At 35.7% G+C, this 17,480-nt stretch overlaps 1 protein-coding gene across 2 annotated transcripts in view; it reads left to right on the top strand.

The window, feature by feature from the left end:
- Window positions 1-370: 370 nt before the first annotated feature.
- Window positions 371-17,480, top strand: part of LOC140798247 (coilin-like) — a 28,806-nt gene continuing 11,696 nt past the window's right edge. Inside the window, exons 1-7 of one of the 2 annotated variants that reach the window (XM_073152042.1) lie at window positions 371-680; window positions 1,785-1,849; window positions 7,506-7,769; window positions 12,653-12,805; window positions 15,984-16,053; window positions 16,719-16,796; window positions 16,924-17,059. In XM_073152042.1, coding sequence (XP_073008143.1) covers window positions 489-680; window positions 1,785-1,849; window positions 7,506-7,769; window positions 12,653-12,805; window positions 15,984-16,053; window positions 16,719-16,796; window positions 16,924-17,059 — 958 coding nt within the window. In that variant the 5' untranslated portion in view covers window positions 371-488. The remainder of the gene's footprint in view (window positions 681-1,784; window positions 1,850-7,505; window positions 7,770-12,652; window positions 12,806-15,983; window positions 16,054-16,718; window positions 16,797-16,923; window positions 17,060-17,480) is intronic. The other variant, XM_073152043.1, reaches the window with a different exon arrangement.

A 17,480-nucleotide genomic window follows, 5' to 3' on the forward strand; every position in this document is an offset into this window, starting at 1 on the left:
CTTATTCAGCTCCTGGCTAAAGGAGATGACAACCAGATTATAAAAAACTATATCAATGATATACTGTTCCTCGCTCATACTTTTAGGAAAGTAATCGTTAGGCACATCTTTAGAGAGGAAAATTTTGCTGCCAATTAGTTAGCAAAGCAGGCTATGATAATTTCTTTTTTATGGAATGACTAAGATATATCTAAGTCACCTCTATCTTATATCTTGATGCTACCGGCTCCGTAACTCTTTTTACGGTAGAGGCAGCAGATTGTAATTTGGGATGGCTTTGCCCTTTTTCTTTTTTAAAAATAAATTTCTAATTACCAAAAAAAATTAATAACTTATGTATGAATACCTGCCACGAAACGCCACCTAAAACTCGGCAAAACCCAACTAAGGGTTTAACCGTGCTCCAATAACTCTTTTGTTTGCTGCTCCGCCCTTCCTCTCTCCCTTCCCAGAGGAAAATCCCATCCGGACCCTCAAATCCCACGGTAATGGAGGAGCCGGTGAGGATTAGACTCTTGTTCGAGGATCGCCATCTCCTCACGAAGGCCCAGAGGTCAGAAGGTCTGAGGCGCTGCTGGTTCCTCCTCCCACCGGAGCTCGCGACCGTCGCCGACCTAGCCGATCACGTCGCTCGCCGCTTTTGCTTACGCGGTGCTCCCCCTGACGGTCTCATCCTCTTAGTGAGTTGCTAAATGCATCATACTTGGACGTTTTCTTTTGATACACTGATGTAGATTGCAAAATGTCTACTTCTCTTCCGTATTTTTTGTTTTCTCAGATGGAAAAAAAGATTCTTCTTTGATATAATCGTTTTATTTTTGATACATTGATGTAGATTTCTCACCGGTCACAAATTTTTATTCTGTTGCATTGGTTCATAATGTTCGCCTCCTCTCTTTTGGCATTCACTGGATAATCTTTAGGACCCAATAGTGATGAAGATAAATGCCACCTTCTCTTTAGTAGAATTTTTTAGGGGTTTTCTTTGATTGTTTTAACAAAATAATGCTGTAAATACAAGAAATTAAATGAGGAAAGGCACCATACATTAGAAGATCAAACATGGAGGTTCTTAGATCATTAAGCTGATTTACCTCTATTCTCATCCTTTACGGTCAGTATGCCTAACGTGAATACTGAAAGAGGACCATGATATGATGGTCAACCCCAAACCCCTAACTACTTGCGTTTTAGCTGTATGGAAGCCATTCACCTTTATTAAGTGCAAGGGTCTATTTCATCTTTCTTTCTATCTATCTACCATCTAGTTTCCTTTATTTGTCAGCCCATTGTAACTTCCGACAAATCTTTAAGTATGTAAGACCATGGTGCTATTAAATAATTAACTGCTCTAAAAGTTTCCTTTATACTGGTTTTTATATTTTATATTTTAACACTCCCTCTCACTTTTGGGCTGATGCATTTTGATGGGCCCAAGAAGTGAATTTAATTTAAATGAGTGAAGTTTTATATTTTTAGGCAAAGATGGACATGACAGGAGTTGAACCCATGACTTTTGACTCTGATATCATATTAATTTACTAACTGCTCTAGCTTAAGCTTACGCGATAGAGAACGGTGGTTTTTATATTTTATATTCCAACAAATGCTCCTTCGTTTCTACAATTCCGATTTGCTTAGTATAAGGCTATTTGCTTTCTTTGGGGAAAAAATTATTTCAGATGAACTGCTCTTATATTGGTAAACCAGATCAAGTATCTGATGAAAGAGACCAGGACAATAGCAGCACACTAATACAAATATTTCTTTTATTCTTTTGGCAGATGGATGAATTTGTTTTACCATCATTCGAGTCAACTTGCATTTTCAGAGACAAGGATATTGTAAGGTAATTTGGCTCAACTATCATCACAAAATACTTGCAAAGTGTCCTTTTTTGAAATATGACGCAAATTTACAATTGAAGTGTAGCAACATAGTTCAGGAAGTTCCTGATTCTGATGCTTCTTACTACTTTGCACACACTTGGAGTTTCTCTAATACATAACAGTGAGATCCTGTTGTAATTTGAACTCCAAAAGCAAATTTAGCAGTTTAAAGTACAAAGCTTCAAATAAAGTTTCAATATTTTTGAAGCTTGGGTCTTCTTTGTTTAATTTAAAAGTTCTTGTACTAAGTTAGTGAGTCTCATCACTGCTTGTTCTAGTTATTATTACTGGATGTTGTATCTACTAGTGTTTAAGTTTAACAATTCTTGCTCACTCTTAGGGCAAAATAGTTATTAGAACTGAAGTTCTGTTGCAGTGTATAATTTTCATGTGGAATTTAGCTGCTGAAAACGCAGACAGCTTGTTTTGAGATATCATATTGTTGGAAGTAGCAAATTAGCAGAATATGTATCACTTTACAATACTGAGTAACAAGCTAACCTGTGATTTACTAATTTTCTTTCTAGATTTAGCAACTTCGTCTGCTGAAAATGTCTTACAAATGTGATGTCTTCTGCTTCAAGACATATTATGCACCACTTATCCTCAATTTATATAGTTCTAGAAAGTGTCAATCTGTTATAGGGATGTCTCTTGGTTTCTTTTAGGATAATTAGGGTGTAAGACATGTTCTTTTTTCTTTTAATTCCAGATCATTCCTCAGCAGCTCAATTTTAAAAGGCCACTAATTGAACCATACTTTTTTTAGATTCTAAATTCTGTAACTTTTTCAAAGTCTTCATTCTTAATTCTGTTTTCCCTTCTTTCTACATTGATCATCATCTGTTTTGGACCTTTTGGTAACTCTTGTGGTCCTTTCAGTACTACTGGTGTTGTTCTCATGATGTACTATCACCATCTACTGCCCACTATTATTATCTTTCTATCTATCTTGTGTTTTATTTATTTGTCTAAGCTTTGTCAAATTTTTTTTGTATCAATTTCCAATTATTTATCTATGAACTTTTATAAAAAAAAAAACTCCAATTATTAGTGCATGCATCTTCTACTACTTGTCTATCGTATGGTTGAAACTTTTTTTTCCTTTCCACAAACACTTCATGAACATTTTTGTGCAATATAAGTTCCATGCCTATTTCTTCTTTGGATCTTCCTTGGTCTTTGTTAGTTTTGCTTTACCAAAAACCTTTAATTTTCACATTTGCCATCTAGGCTTTGGATATCTTCTTTTAATTTTATTTAACCTTTATTTAATTATTTAGATATTCATGTTCCTTATTTGATTTGGTTGATCACATATCATGGACAATATCATGGTTTAACTGGTGCTTCATCCTTATGGTTGCTTTATTAAATGCTTGTTTTTAAATCAAACACTTGCTGATTGGCATTCACTTTGACTACTGAGTACCTTTATGATATTTCACTCATCTTTCACTTGAAGTTTTCCTTTGTTTGATATCTAGATGCTTTTTTTTTCTTAATCTCACCATTCTCATTCAAGCCACCTTTTCAAAATCATACATTTTTTTTTCAGTGTTTTAGAAAGAGGTGCATGCTCCTGCCTATGCGCAGAAATGCTCCCTATATTGCCCCACATAAACCACATCCTTTTTGGGTCTAGCACAATCAGCCAAATAAAGTTTACAAATGGGTGGTATCCTATTATTAAAGATTTCCTTGTCATTGACACGGGGGTGCTAGTTGACTGTTAACATGGCACATGCCTTCGCAATGCGCCATGCCAACAATAAGGAAGAAAAAGAGGGAAAAGGGAGGACCTGTTATGTCTTTAATCGGCGGCGGCAAGCCTTCGTCATGCCCTAGTTGCTCTCCCCACTGCCCTACCTATTTCCTCATGTGTCCTAGCCTCCTTGTCGTGGCCAATACAAAAAAAGGAGTAGGGTTTGTGAAAGACAAAGGATTACTAATGGATCTGACTTAAGGTAAATGTATATCTACTCACTTTAAGTTATCTAATTAGTGAATTAGGGTTGAATGGGCTATCTTCGTCATATGATCCTTTTTGCTGTTCCTCTAACACGAGTACCTTTTGCCCCTTACCACGGCCATGATACCTCTCCGCGACCTCTCTGTTACTGTGAATTGCCTCATTCACTCTTCCACTACTGTGAAACGCCTCTAAGAAGTGATCCATAAAAGCATGTCTTTGCTAGGAGGCAAAAGAGGGGGTGCCGTCTACACCCATATGTTCCACGTGCTAGTTGGCACGGCAATCCATCCTTATTATCACATGATTTAGGTAGATATAAGCAAGTAAAGCATGAAATGCATCTGATTAGTTACTTAAGAGTTAAGAATTTGGATAGCAAATTACAGATGTTGATATCCACCTAATTTTTATTTTTGTAGTTATATTTTGGATATATATTTTATAATTTTAAATTATATTTCAATAGCTTTATTGGTAAACCACATTTCCTCGTGTGCATCCATTATCTTAACACATTTATGCTATGCGGTGGCTTGACCGCTTGTGCACTGTCAGTTTTCACAACATTTCCTTTTCATAAGGTAATTGATGCAAAACGTGGTGGAGAGAGATGGGGGAGGAAAGTAAGAAAGAAAGGAATAGGTTTTCACGTCCATCCTAAAAATGGTTTCACACTATTTTTCTCCAAAGAGCAAAATCACATAATCTTTCATTAACCTCAAAAGAAAATATAACAGATTTATATATAAATCTACAATGGAATTAAGCAAAAGACACTCTACATAGAAAATAAATAAAAGACATCTCAAATAAATAAAAATCAGAACCAAATCCCTATAGGTGGGATCATCAACTGTCGATGCCTCCTACGCTGGTACACACGCACACCATTGAGTCCTATCAGTGATGTCCGCATCATGGGTACCTTCTGCTTGCACCATTTCTTGTCAATAAACCTCCTAGATACCATAATTTGCCTTATATTCTTGCATCCGATGGATTGGATGATGATCTTGTAGTCTGAATCTGTACTTCTGTTTCAATTTAATTCTCAAGAACACATATCAACCACCATTCATCAGTAATGTAATTCATAACGTAGTCAGATCCTGTCAATGGACTCATTCCTATATCAAATATCTTCCATCTTGCTTTAGATTCTTTCATCCTTACTACAATTCTTGTATCAATAGCAAGTTCGCAATTTCCCATAATGCAATCAACAAGAATAAGTGTTACGACAGTCCACTTGCAATGTCAAATCAACACAAAAAAAGAAAAAGAAAAAAAAAAGAGAAGCTATCTAGGACTGCAAGTGTCATCCATCTCATAGAGCTTTGTAATGGAAAATTGGAAGGGTCATAGTACTGTCAACAAGAATAAGTTTTAGTAGTCCACTTGCAATGTCAAATCAACACAAAAAAGGAAAAAGAAAAAATAAGAGAAGCTATCTAGGACTGTAAGTGTCATCCATCTCATAGAGCTTTGTAATGGAAAATTGGAAGGGTCATAGTACTGTGGGATACTTTTGTTTTGATCTTGCAGACATATTGCATGCCTACAGACATGCCAGTGCTGCCTAGGAGTGAAATGTTGTTGTCTGCATATGTGAGAGTTATGCGAGATGCTTAGATCAATAGTTGGAGACAGTGTGAGAGATGAAGATCATGGACAAAAGAGGGTTTTGAGAGCCGTGATGGGGAGGCGTCGTGGATTGTTACTGATTATCACTTAGAGGATTGTTGAGTTATAAACAGATTGTTAAGTTATGAAGTGAATGATCCGCATTGTCTCATGGATCTGCAATGGATTGCGTAAGAAGAATAGCTATTTGCATGGGGCCCTTGATTCAAGACTTCTGCTATTTTTTGTGAAAGGTGGACTGTGGGTGCCTGGGTGGGGAATGGTGGCAGATAAAAGTGAATAAAGGATACCTGGAAATTATTCTTTCTTTGAGTCCTCTTTTTTCTATTTTTTCGGCCTGTGGTGACAACGATGGACTTCAGTACAGACTTGGGACTTGATGATCTATTATGGGCTGGTTTGATGCAGATCTGAAGTTTCTGTGGTGAATCTGGTTTGGGCCACCAAGAGAATATCAAAAGACTGAAAGATGCAGAATACCACTTCAAGTCTGTTAGGATTTGTGGTACTAGTCTGGTCAGGTCAATGGACAACAGGTGAATATTCCTGTACTACCCCTTGTTGGTCCCGAGGGACGGAGGAGGCTAGGTTAGCCGAAAGATGGTTATCGGTTCAAGGACGCAAGGTGACTTTGTATTTTCAGGGTAAGAAGGGGTAGAGAAAATGCCTCGAGCCGATGTCCAAGTACCAGGCGCTACGGCGCTGAAGTAACCCATGCCATACTCCCAGGAAAAGCTCGAACGACCTTCAACAAAAGGGTACCTGTACCCGAAACCGACACAGGATTTTCATGCAACATAAGGGAGAAATAGTGAGACAAGGAAAGAGAAAAGTTTAAAGAAGGAAAGAAAATTAGGTTTTGGATAGACCAGTAGAGGACTCACTCATTATGGTCTCACACCCATTCTTGCTAAGGATGGAAAAAGGAAGAAGTCATAACCATCACGAGAAATTGTTTGCATTTATCCAGAAAAACATAGATAAAAAACCCTAATAGTGGGTTTGGCCATTATTTTGAAGTTCTGTAATCGTGCGTATAGATAATAATGCTTAAAAATGAGGCTCCAAACTTGTCCAAGTAGTCTTCTTGTCAGTTGTTAAACTGGATGATTAAGGATCTGAATTTTGAATGAACCAAATGATAGATTAGCCTATTAATATCGGATGAATACCAAATTAAATTGAAATTGTCTCAAGATAAAATAAGATTTACATCCCAAATGGATCAACCTTACTTGCAACAGGCCAAAAACCATTAAAATAATGACCTCGAGCTGCTGGCCTTACACATTTGTCATTTCTCCAAAAGCTTCCTCAACTTTGACTAGTATTATTCCCTCCATAATATCTAAAAAGCTTGAATATCAGTGATATAATCCTGGAGTGGCATTTTAGCTTTCATGATAATGGAAAGAAACATTTTAAGTGATCTTTTAAGCCAATAAGAATTATTTAGAGTCAAATGGTGCTTGTCAAAGTTCTATCGTCAATATGGCAAGTCTGAATGCTTTAGCTACTAGAGATAACATTGTATTAGGTATTCACTATTTAGGTTGTTTAGGTGGCTATATATGGGGCTGCATTACATCAACCAATCAGTGTAATTTGTTGGTGGTTTTGCATTAAGCATTTATCATATGCTAAATTTTATCATCTTCTCTCCCATTTCTTCCTGAAATACCTTTCTGCCACAATAAGTTTCTGTTATTCTTTTCCTCTATTAGATGTGAACCTATGTTAAATAATTCCACTACTTGTGAGATACACTACATTTGATGGGCAAAGCTTGGATTGTGATGATTAAGACTTCTGTTCTTCATGAATTGTTAGATTGTATGCGAATTTGTGAACATTCATCTGCATGCTTTGATTTCATGTGTGAAAAATAATCTTATTAATAGTTTTTTGTCCAAGTGGGTAATCTCACATTCACAATAACATCCATAGTTTCATGACATAGCAATGCTGAAGTAAGTAAATCCAATTTTTCTTACCAGGGTGAAGAAGAAAGCATGTAAAAAGGAGGAGGTTATAGAAATAAATGGTGATGCACATTGTATTCAAGATCTTATGACTATAGACAAGCAACCTATACTCTCCAGTAATGATGCTCTGGCCATTAAGGACTTCCATGAGGATGTTGACAGGAATAGAAGCATAAATGAAGATGGTGTGCACGAGCACAGAGTTCTGGCCTTTATAAGTGAGGACACTAACTCAAAAGGAAAGAGAAAACATGCAGAAAAACCTGAGAGCTCAAAGTATTCTTTTATGAGCCTTTACATCTTACTTGTGGTCATTATTATTTCTGAATTCTTTTTGGAAAGTTTTAGTTAGTTGTGATGCTAAACTGCTAATAGATTCAGAACTGACTTGCTTTGCATCTGACAGTCAATTTTCATTTAAATATTTGCATGGTAATGAAGTTGTCACTGAAGTTGAAAGTAAAATTTTAATTAATATAAACTGGTTATCTTTCATCTTGGAGAAATAGCTGATCAAGATAATTACTCAACCATTGAGAGCTCAAACTAATTTTTGAACTTGAATTAGTTGCTCTCGTCCACAATAAAATAGGATATCAGGAATGATGTAATAGGACATTTATTATATAGTTCTATAAAATTGAATGAAACGATGACATAGAAGAAGTTTTAACACCCATGAGCTAAGATAGATGAAAGAATGAGAAATTACATGCATGTATTTATTTTCAATTCTCATTCTCTCCTTTCCTATTGTTATTTTGTTAGGATGCTAGGTTTTACTACTCAAAATTTTATTGTTTGGAAACCCATGATACTAGGATGTCATTCAGAGAGTTGATGAGCTATGAAGTTATGATCTTTGGGGCAGGCCTACAAATGCAAAATGTGGTGGAGAGAAAGAGATGAAGGAGAAAACAAATGGAAGAAAGGAATGGGGTTTCACACCTCCACCCTTAAAATAGTTTCACACTAATTTTCTCAAAGAATCAAAGTCAAATAATCTTCATTAACCTAAAGAAAATACAACGGGTAAGCAAAAGACACTATGAATAAAAAATAAACAAAAGACACTCTAAATAAATAAAAATATAAAATCAATCATAACTAAATTCCTATAGAGGGGATCATCAACTGTCGGCACTTCCTGCACTAGTACACATGCCATCATGTTCTATTAGTGATGTGTGCATCAGCTACTATTTAGTGAACAGTTGGACATTCAATAGAATAACTATGATAGTAACTGCCATAATTATGACATGAAAATCAAGTCTCTATATGCAGCCCCACAAATTAATGGTTCGTCATACACTTTTCTTAAGAGGGTAGGTTTTAATTAAGAATCTGCCCAAATTAAACCATAATCCACTAGGGGACTAAAGTATCATAAGATTCATAACTATTATGGTGCAAAAGGTTCTAATTGTTGCAGCGTAGAGATATCCAGTGGGCATTTTCCCTATCTAGACCCCCTTTGCTTCACCTGTCTTGGGCATCGTACATTGCTGGCAAGGATGCTTAGATTATTCTCGCTAGAAACTCCTTTTATGTAATAGTTTAATTTCTCTCTTTTTGACCAATTTCAATATCCTTAGATTATTTTCAATGTACTCAATTTGGTGGAGGTCAATTCAATGATTTAGTTTTAGTGATCTCCAAACTATCTTGGAATTCATATCCATGTAGTAGCATATGAAGTATGTGCCCATCTCTACGAGCACTTGGTATATTGATGCTGAGAAATTTTTTTTGGCATCATATAACTTAAGCAAATGATAAAATATTAGGAGACTACCAAAAATGTATATACATGTGATTCACAGTCTTTTGAGAAATGGAAAAGGCAGCTGTCTTGGCGGGGCGGCACACCGACCATCCTACTTATAGTAAAGGTGGGCCCCCGATATGTGGGTGGGCTGCCTTGGCGTCCTGCTTGTGCATGACGACCTGACTTTGTGGGAAGCGTTTTTCTTTTTTCTCTTTTTCCTACAAAAAGTAGGTCCTTTATATTAAAGAGAGATTTCAATTACACAAGGATGATCATTAGATATTAGGATTTATAATATCTTGTTTGATCATTGCAAGGGCTTTGTGAGGAAATATAATATTGTTACGATCTAATTACATCGGTTAAGTCAAGTCAACTTTGATAGTTAACTTTATCTTATTATTTTGAATTTTAAATAAATCGGATAATTCACATGTTGATCCGATCCGCTAGAGATTTTTACTCTTATAAATAAGAGTAGACATGTGTTAATAATTATTATTGAATGAATCTAAGTTTAGCTAAGTTAATACTTTTGTTCTTATCTCTTACCGTAGCAGCTAGATTATTTTTATTTTTCTAGGAGTAGATTATAGCTGTAGAAGTATTACAATATTCTAAACCTTAACCATCTTCTTCTATCAACAGCCAACAGCCACTCTTCTTTACGGTCGTCCACTATTACCCTTAGTCGTTCATCACCCTCCGATGACCGCCGTAACATCGGTTAATTACCGTTCTGCCCTATTTGACCTTGCTCCACTATTTTATTATTATCTTTTCATCCAGACATCAAATTCTTGTGAAACTAGATCTATTAGAATCCTAACTTCCGAGGCTACTTTCATATAAAGTTTCATAATTTTCTTAAGTTCTAGATCTGGTTCGTAACAAATATGTTTAATCACTCTGTCTATCTTATGTTTCTCTTTGGATAATTGTCATGTTAGTCTTATCCTAAGTGCATAATAGTATGTTCCTTATCTGATGTAAGTCATTAAACCATTTCTATCTTCCTTTTAGTTATATAATTTTAGTATTTGGGGTAGCAATTAGAGTAAGAAAGTGAGAACTTGTTATGGGTGTGATTTGTGATAATGTTCATTGTGGTGTAGTTCACTATTAAAAAATTTATATATACTATATTTGTATATATTATATATTATATATTATATATTATATATTATATATTTATATATAATTATTTAAAATTTTTATGTATTAAAAATGCTAGACCGTCAGGGCTTTCGCATATGTGCCCGCATACTGCCTAGGCGCTATGCGGTGAGGTGAGCACCCACAGTATCAAAATGTTGTGTGTGAAAGCAATCTTTGACTTGAGATATTGATGTTGTGACCATCCTTATTCCAATAGTGGGCCAGGTACCTTACTCTATAAACAGTCAACATAGGTTATTTCAACTTTCAAGCCTAAAATCCTTCAAATTGTCATCCTAAGATAATAAATGTTTAAACATTTAGTCACTGCATACAACCATATGTTAATGTTCCTGTTCTGCGGCGTGGTAGCAGGACCTCTAAGATACATGAGAAAATTATGGGTTTTTCTTTCCAGATGTTCATGTGCCGTACCATGTACATTCCTTAGTAAGTGCTTAACATGTGCTTTTCATGGTATCATACGATGCAGAACTAACACTATCCAGCGAACTTTACACAGCAATCCCACATATTAGCTAATAGTTGATGATAAAATATGTTTTCTGTTGTTTAACTCGTCTGTATATAGGGGTGGTGGTCGGTTTGGGTCCTGTCAGGTGGGTTGTGGTTAAGGCAACATGAATATGGTCTGTTTATTAAACCAATTTACATGGTCACCTATGTAAACCATGTTATAAACAAATTAAATGGATTAGATTTTAAAGGGTTAAATGGGTCACACGGGTTATTCGGATCATAATCAGATTATTGGGTCATAAATTGGTTGACACAATTCGATCCGCTTAAATAAATTAATTTTGGGTTAAATGGGTTGAAAGAGCAAACATAAAAATGATCCATTTAATATTTGGCTTAGGTGGGTCGACACGTTTATGCTTTGAACCTGATTATGCATAATAATTTTATCTTTACACATTGTGTTACGAACCAGATCTGGAATGATCCGGACGTAAGAAAATTATAAAAATTTAGGTGATGGTAGCCTCGTAAGTTAGGGTTCTTATAGTTCTAGTTTCACTTAAATAAAAAACGGGATGAAAAATTAAAAATAAAACTGTGGAGATAGGTCAGAATAGGATAGAATGGTAAATATTTGATGTTGTGGTGGTCGTTGGAGGGTGGCGGACGGCCAAGGGTGGTGGTGGATGGCCGTAAGGTAGGGTGACTGCTGGAGAAAAGGTGGTGGCTAGGGTTTGAAAGCTTTGGAGGTTCTACGGTTATGATCTACTTCTAAAAAGGTAAAGACGATCTAATGGCTACGATAAAACGGTAAATATGATAATAAGAAAATAACTAAACTTAATTAATTCTCAATGCTTCGATGCTTAACAAAAGAGCCCAACTACTCTATATATAGAGGTCGGTTACAACGAGACCCATTATGACTAGCCCTAAAGGCTGACATGACTCTAATTAGGACTTGCCTTAAAGATTTACATAATTTAATTAGACTTGCTTTAAAAGCTTACTTGACTTAATTAGACTTGTCTTAAGGGTTGTCATGACTTATTTGGACTTGTCTTAACTAGACTTGTCTTAAGGGCTGTCATGATTTATTTCGACTTGTCTTAATGACTCACATGACTAAATTAGACTTACCTAAAAGACTTACATCATAAAATAATTAAAAAATAAATAAACTCGATTCGACTTAACCCACGTGATCTGATCGTAACACATTGCATATATATAAGGTGTTCTTGTTGGCACCCTAATTTACACTTTATTACTTTGATTTTTACAATTGGGTTATTGGTAAGATTGGATAAGGTTCTCTGGTGGCACCAAATCCAGCACATAATCTAAACATAGTAGAATTCTTATCGAGCCTGTTTCAGCCCATTTGATGGAAGCAATGCACAAGTTGAGTAGATGGTGATATTTTAATTGGGTTCTCCATTGGTACCCCTCCATTAAGAGATGGGTACAAAGAGTTTCATATGCCAGCTTTTTCTTTTGTGTAACTTTGTACGCCCAACTAAGTTGCATGTCTTTTGGTGAAATTATATTACACGCATTCATAAATATATGCTGTTTTTTTTTTCTCCAATATCTTAACTTTCAGATTCCTGCAAGTTTCTAGAATATGGATATGGATTAAAACTCTTATCTGGTTCCTTCTGCTTAATTTTGTTGGATTATTTTATGGTTATGCCATAATGGCCCTCTCAAACTTTTACTCACCTCATCTCTATTCTTGATGCAGGAGGAAGAAATTGAAGCTGACCAGTTCTGAAAACCCAAATTTGCATAGCAAAGAGAAGTCATCTAAGGAGGATACAGGATTAGATACATTAGATCACTCTCAAATTAATGTTGTTTCTAAGGAACCCAGCAATTCTGTGCTAGAAGGAGAAAAGTACGTTATAGTATGATCTTTTTATAGTTGTTGAATATTTTATACCATAAAATTATTCTGCTTTTTTCATCTGATGTGTACTGTTTCAACTTCTGTAAGATACATAAAAGTTGTCCATGTATACTGTTTTTGATTGGTCCTTAATTTTGTTAGTCATTTGTATTTGAAAATTTTGTGTGTAGTCGAGGTTATTTAGCGGAAGACAATAATAAATCAAACACACATTATATTTTACATGGAAACTCATCTGTGATCTTGTTCAAGGATCAAAATTACTGTGCTATAAATGTAGATACAAGATGTACTTATGACCTGTCCTATCGACTTGTCACCCACATCAAGAATTTCTCCTCGCTTGCTAGGCCTCATGATAAACTACTCCCTGTGCAACAGATCACCAACTGCAATAAAACCTACAGTAAAGAAACCCCACATCTCAGTATTCCCTTGAGGTAATGATACAGTTGAACAAGTGTAGAACCTTCGAGATCTTTATGTTACAGTTCCAACAATGAAGATGGCCTTGACAGTTATGATGTCTTTTCTTCTCTCTATAGTTCCTAAGGTTTTTGATGTGGTAATCTTAAGAGTACCACAAACAAATTAGCCTTCATGCCTTTTATATAGGTGAAGAAATTGTCTTTCTATCGGACTACAAAGCCCCAAAATCATTTTCAAATCTTTACAAAGTAGGCTCTGAAATTTTCCAAGATTCATTAGGCATTTGAATGGCTCCGTCGGGTGTCCAAAAGCAATTCAAATGGACTTAAACACTTTAAGAATGGTTGCTCTATGAAAATCTGTTTTGCTAATATGAAAATCCGTTCGAACGGATATGAGAGTTCGAGCGGTTCCATAACGCTCTTTGAACACTTGCAACAATTATACAAAACCCATTCTTTTGACTTTGAGCTTTAACCTTCTATAGACCCTAAGGCGATGATAAAAGATGAAACATTGTAGACCCAAAATCTTCATGCTGCAGCTTAAGGGATTGTTCGTATAGCCTAAATTCCCATAGGTTTCTATGGGAATTAGGCTTTCCTTAGGAAAATTTAAAGGAATAGGAAAAATTTCTTATGTGGATGTTTGGAGGAAATATTTCCAGAGGAAATAACCCTTTCCTAAGGGAAAAAGAATCCACTCTTTCCCTCACTCTCTTCTCTTTCTCTCTCTCATTTCCGCATGTCTTCTCTCACCATGTCTCCTCTCACCCTCCTATCAACATTCCCCTCTCCATCATCTGCTCACCACCACCACTACCACCACCATTACCATATCCTCATCCGCTCACCACCACCACCATCTTTTTCCCCTCCTCTGCCCTCTGCCCACCACCTTCATCACCACCATTACTACCACTATCCAAGAATGTAAAACTTGGTATCAGAATCAGCCGTTAGAAAAAGCAATACGTATTGGTCGCCCGTATCGGAACAAATTATTTTTAATTACATAAAATTCTAAATATTATTTAAAAATGTAAGAAAATTTCTAAAAATTTAGAAAAAATAATAAGAAAATAAGAAAATAAAAATTAGTCAATGAAGCATAAAAACTATAAAAAAAATTACCCAAAAATTATAATGAATTCCAACTTAAATTTGGTAAAATTTATACTCAAATTACTATTGTTGAACCATAGTGAAGAGATTGTTTTATAGCAGTAGGAAAAACGAAGTTAACAAGTGGGCGAGAAAAAGATAAGATAAATAAAAAAAACACTCATCCGAGTTCACTTGAGTGTGGAATAGCCAGAGGAGCTCACCGGATGTGCTCGCTAAAGTGTGAGGGGGTGGGAGGAGAGTGTGTGTGAAAGATAGATGATAAAAACTAAAAAATTAAAAGGAAGGTAGTTGAGGACATCAATTATAGGTTAAATATATTTTAGATTCGAAGTGAAAATTTTAAAAACTTAGTTTCGGCCGATACATTGGCCGATCTCACACCAAAACTAGTCATTAGATTGGTCTTCGATTTGGATCAAGATCGGTTATGGCCGATCCCGATTGACCGATCCGATTCAGGATAGGCCGATTTTGGGATCCATGCCACTATCTCCTTCTCCTCCACCTACCACCACCACCTCCTCCTCCTTTGCCAAGTGCTCCTCATTCTTCTCTACCCACCACCACCTTTTCCATTCCTCCACCACCCATCACCAGCCCCTCCTCAATCTTCTCCGCCCACCATCACCACTCAATCCTTCTCATTCTCCTCTAGTCACTACCTCTTACCCCTCATCCTCCTCCCATCACCACGTCTCCCATCTCTCTTCTTTCCTATATTTTTTCCTCCAAAATTTCCTAAAGTATCCAAACATGCTAAATAGTTATAAGGAAAATAAACTATAGGATCCTTTAGTTTCACTTTTCAATTCCTACGTGTTGAAATCTTTCTAGAAATTTTCCCTTACTTACCGAAACATGCCCTAAGTGATGAAGTCAATCTCAAACAAAAGATGACCTCCCATTTTTCAATCTTAGGCTCCTAGGGTTTTTATGTGAAAGAGATCCAAAAAGCACCACCAATGTAACAGCCTTTGTCCCTCTTTATATAGATGGCGAAACCCTCTTTCAATCATACTTGGAATCCCCAAAATCACTGTCAGATCTTTTGAAATTTGGCTCCAAACTTTCCAAACACTCACGTATGTTCAAACCACTTAGTTGGGCATTTGGATGGCTCTTGATTCTTGAAGTCTTCGGGGTGTCCAAAATTGTCTTCGAACACTTCAAGAATGGTTACTTTATGGAAAATCCATTTTACGGAAGTCCGAACGACATCAAATTGATTTTTTTTTTCTGTAAGTGTTTGAACGGATTTGAGGATGTTCAAATGGATCCGTTTTAACTGTTCTAGAATGTTCTTTAAACACCTTCAGTAAAATTGTATGAAACTCTTTCTCTTGGCTTCCAACTTTTAACTACTCTTATGATAGCTTTTGCCTTGTTAGAAACACTCTTCTCCTATGATTAGATACTATAAAAGACATGCACAGCCCATCCATCGGAGAGAGAGGAACTGTCCTCAATTACAAATCATAACACTAACCAATATCATTTGTGATGGAGGGTAGGAACTCCTCGTAGTAACTTTTTTGTGTTTTATATCTTGTATATAGATTTGTTTTTGTTGCAAGAATGCAGTAGTTTCCTTATCTTGGATTCTTTTGTAGGAGTAATCAAGTTGAGGAGAAAGGCCAAATGAAGACTTGCAAGCCTCATATTACTGATGATGCAGAAAAGGTAGGAATTCAGTACACCCATACAATCAGATTTGGTGGTGGTCATTATAGTTTATGATTTCATGATTTCATCTGCTATTCAAGATCCAATGGCTGTCCTAAGTTCCCAACAATTAACAGTTGTTGATCCTTTACAAGCATGTCTAAGTCTGAGCCTCAAAAAGCCCTGTGTTTCTAACTTCACCAAACATCTTTTAGGTTTTCAAATATTTTTCCATCTTTAAGAACTCCATATAATTCACATGTTATTTAATGAATAATTTATAGGGAGATTTCTCTTTTCACTGTTGTTCTGTAGTAATAATTTACGAGTATAAAAATTTGTCTAATTAAGTTGAAATTCATTATAATTTTGAGTGAGTTTTTTTCTTTAGTTTTTAGGCTTTATATTTGACTAATTTGATTTTCTTATTTTTCTATTATTTTTAATAAATTTTTAGAAAATATTCTGCATTTTAAATAATATTTAAAATTTTATGTAATTAAAAATAGTCTGATCCAATACGAACTGTCAATATGTATTGTTTTTCTAACGGCCGATCCTGATTTCGAGTTATAGAAATCTTGCTGCAGACAACCATTTTTAGTTCTTTTATGTTTTTCGCCTCTTTTCAGTTCATTTTAGATCCATATGTTATATAGTCATGTGTTATCTTTTTGGATTAGCTTCCCAGTAGAAGTGCTCGTCGTAAGAAGGCTAAAAGACAATGGAAGCGGGAATTGTCTAGTCGTCAATTGGAAGAGGTATATATAAAAAAAGATTTTTTATTTTGAAAGCGCACTTAGTTTGTAATGTCCTATTCTTATCCTTATGTGTCTTATTGTAGTAAATACTTGGATTATTCATCAAAATAAATCCTAAAATCTGCAGAGTCTACAGATCCAAGATGTAGAAAATGAGGTGCCTTGCACATCTCCGGATCATCAAAAAGTAGTCCAGAACACTGAAATGGACGAAATTGTTCCTGTCATTATTCGTCCTGGTCACATTCGCTTTGAGCCTGTAGGTATAGTCTGATGCTCCTTACTCTGCCTACTTTACATCCTTACTGGTCTGAATGTTTAGCGCATATGCTCTGGATTGAAGTTTGGGAAGGTTCTTTTTAATAGTTTGAGCTGCGATTATTGGATGGTATTTCTACATGTTTATGGCGAACTAGTGGAACAAATGAATGTTTTAACTTTTAATCCTAGCACTCTAATAGGAAGCCATCTTGCATATTTCCTAGAATTCAGGTGATGAAGGTGATAGTTTGTTTTATGCTGCTATATCTACATATCCTGCATTTAACTGAGATTGTTATTTCCATATAGGCTCTAGGATCTGCTATTCATTAGGGCTTATCGACATGTTCATTGATAAGATGTTGCTGATACATGATAAATATCTAAGCAGTAGAACACTAAAACATTTCTCACATTTGTATT

This window comes from Typha latifolia, chromosome 11 (genome assembly GCF_019914945.1).
Source record: "Typha latifolia isolate L0001 chromosome 11, TyphaL0001v2, whole genome shotgun sequence".
NCBI classification, from domain to species: domain Eukaryota; kingdom Viridiplantae; phylum Streptophyta; class Magnoliopsida; order Poales; family Typhaceae; genus Typha; species Typha latifolia.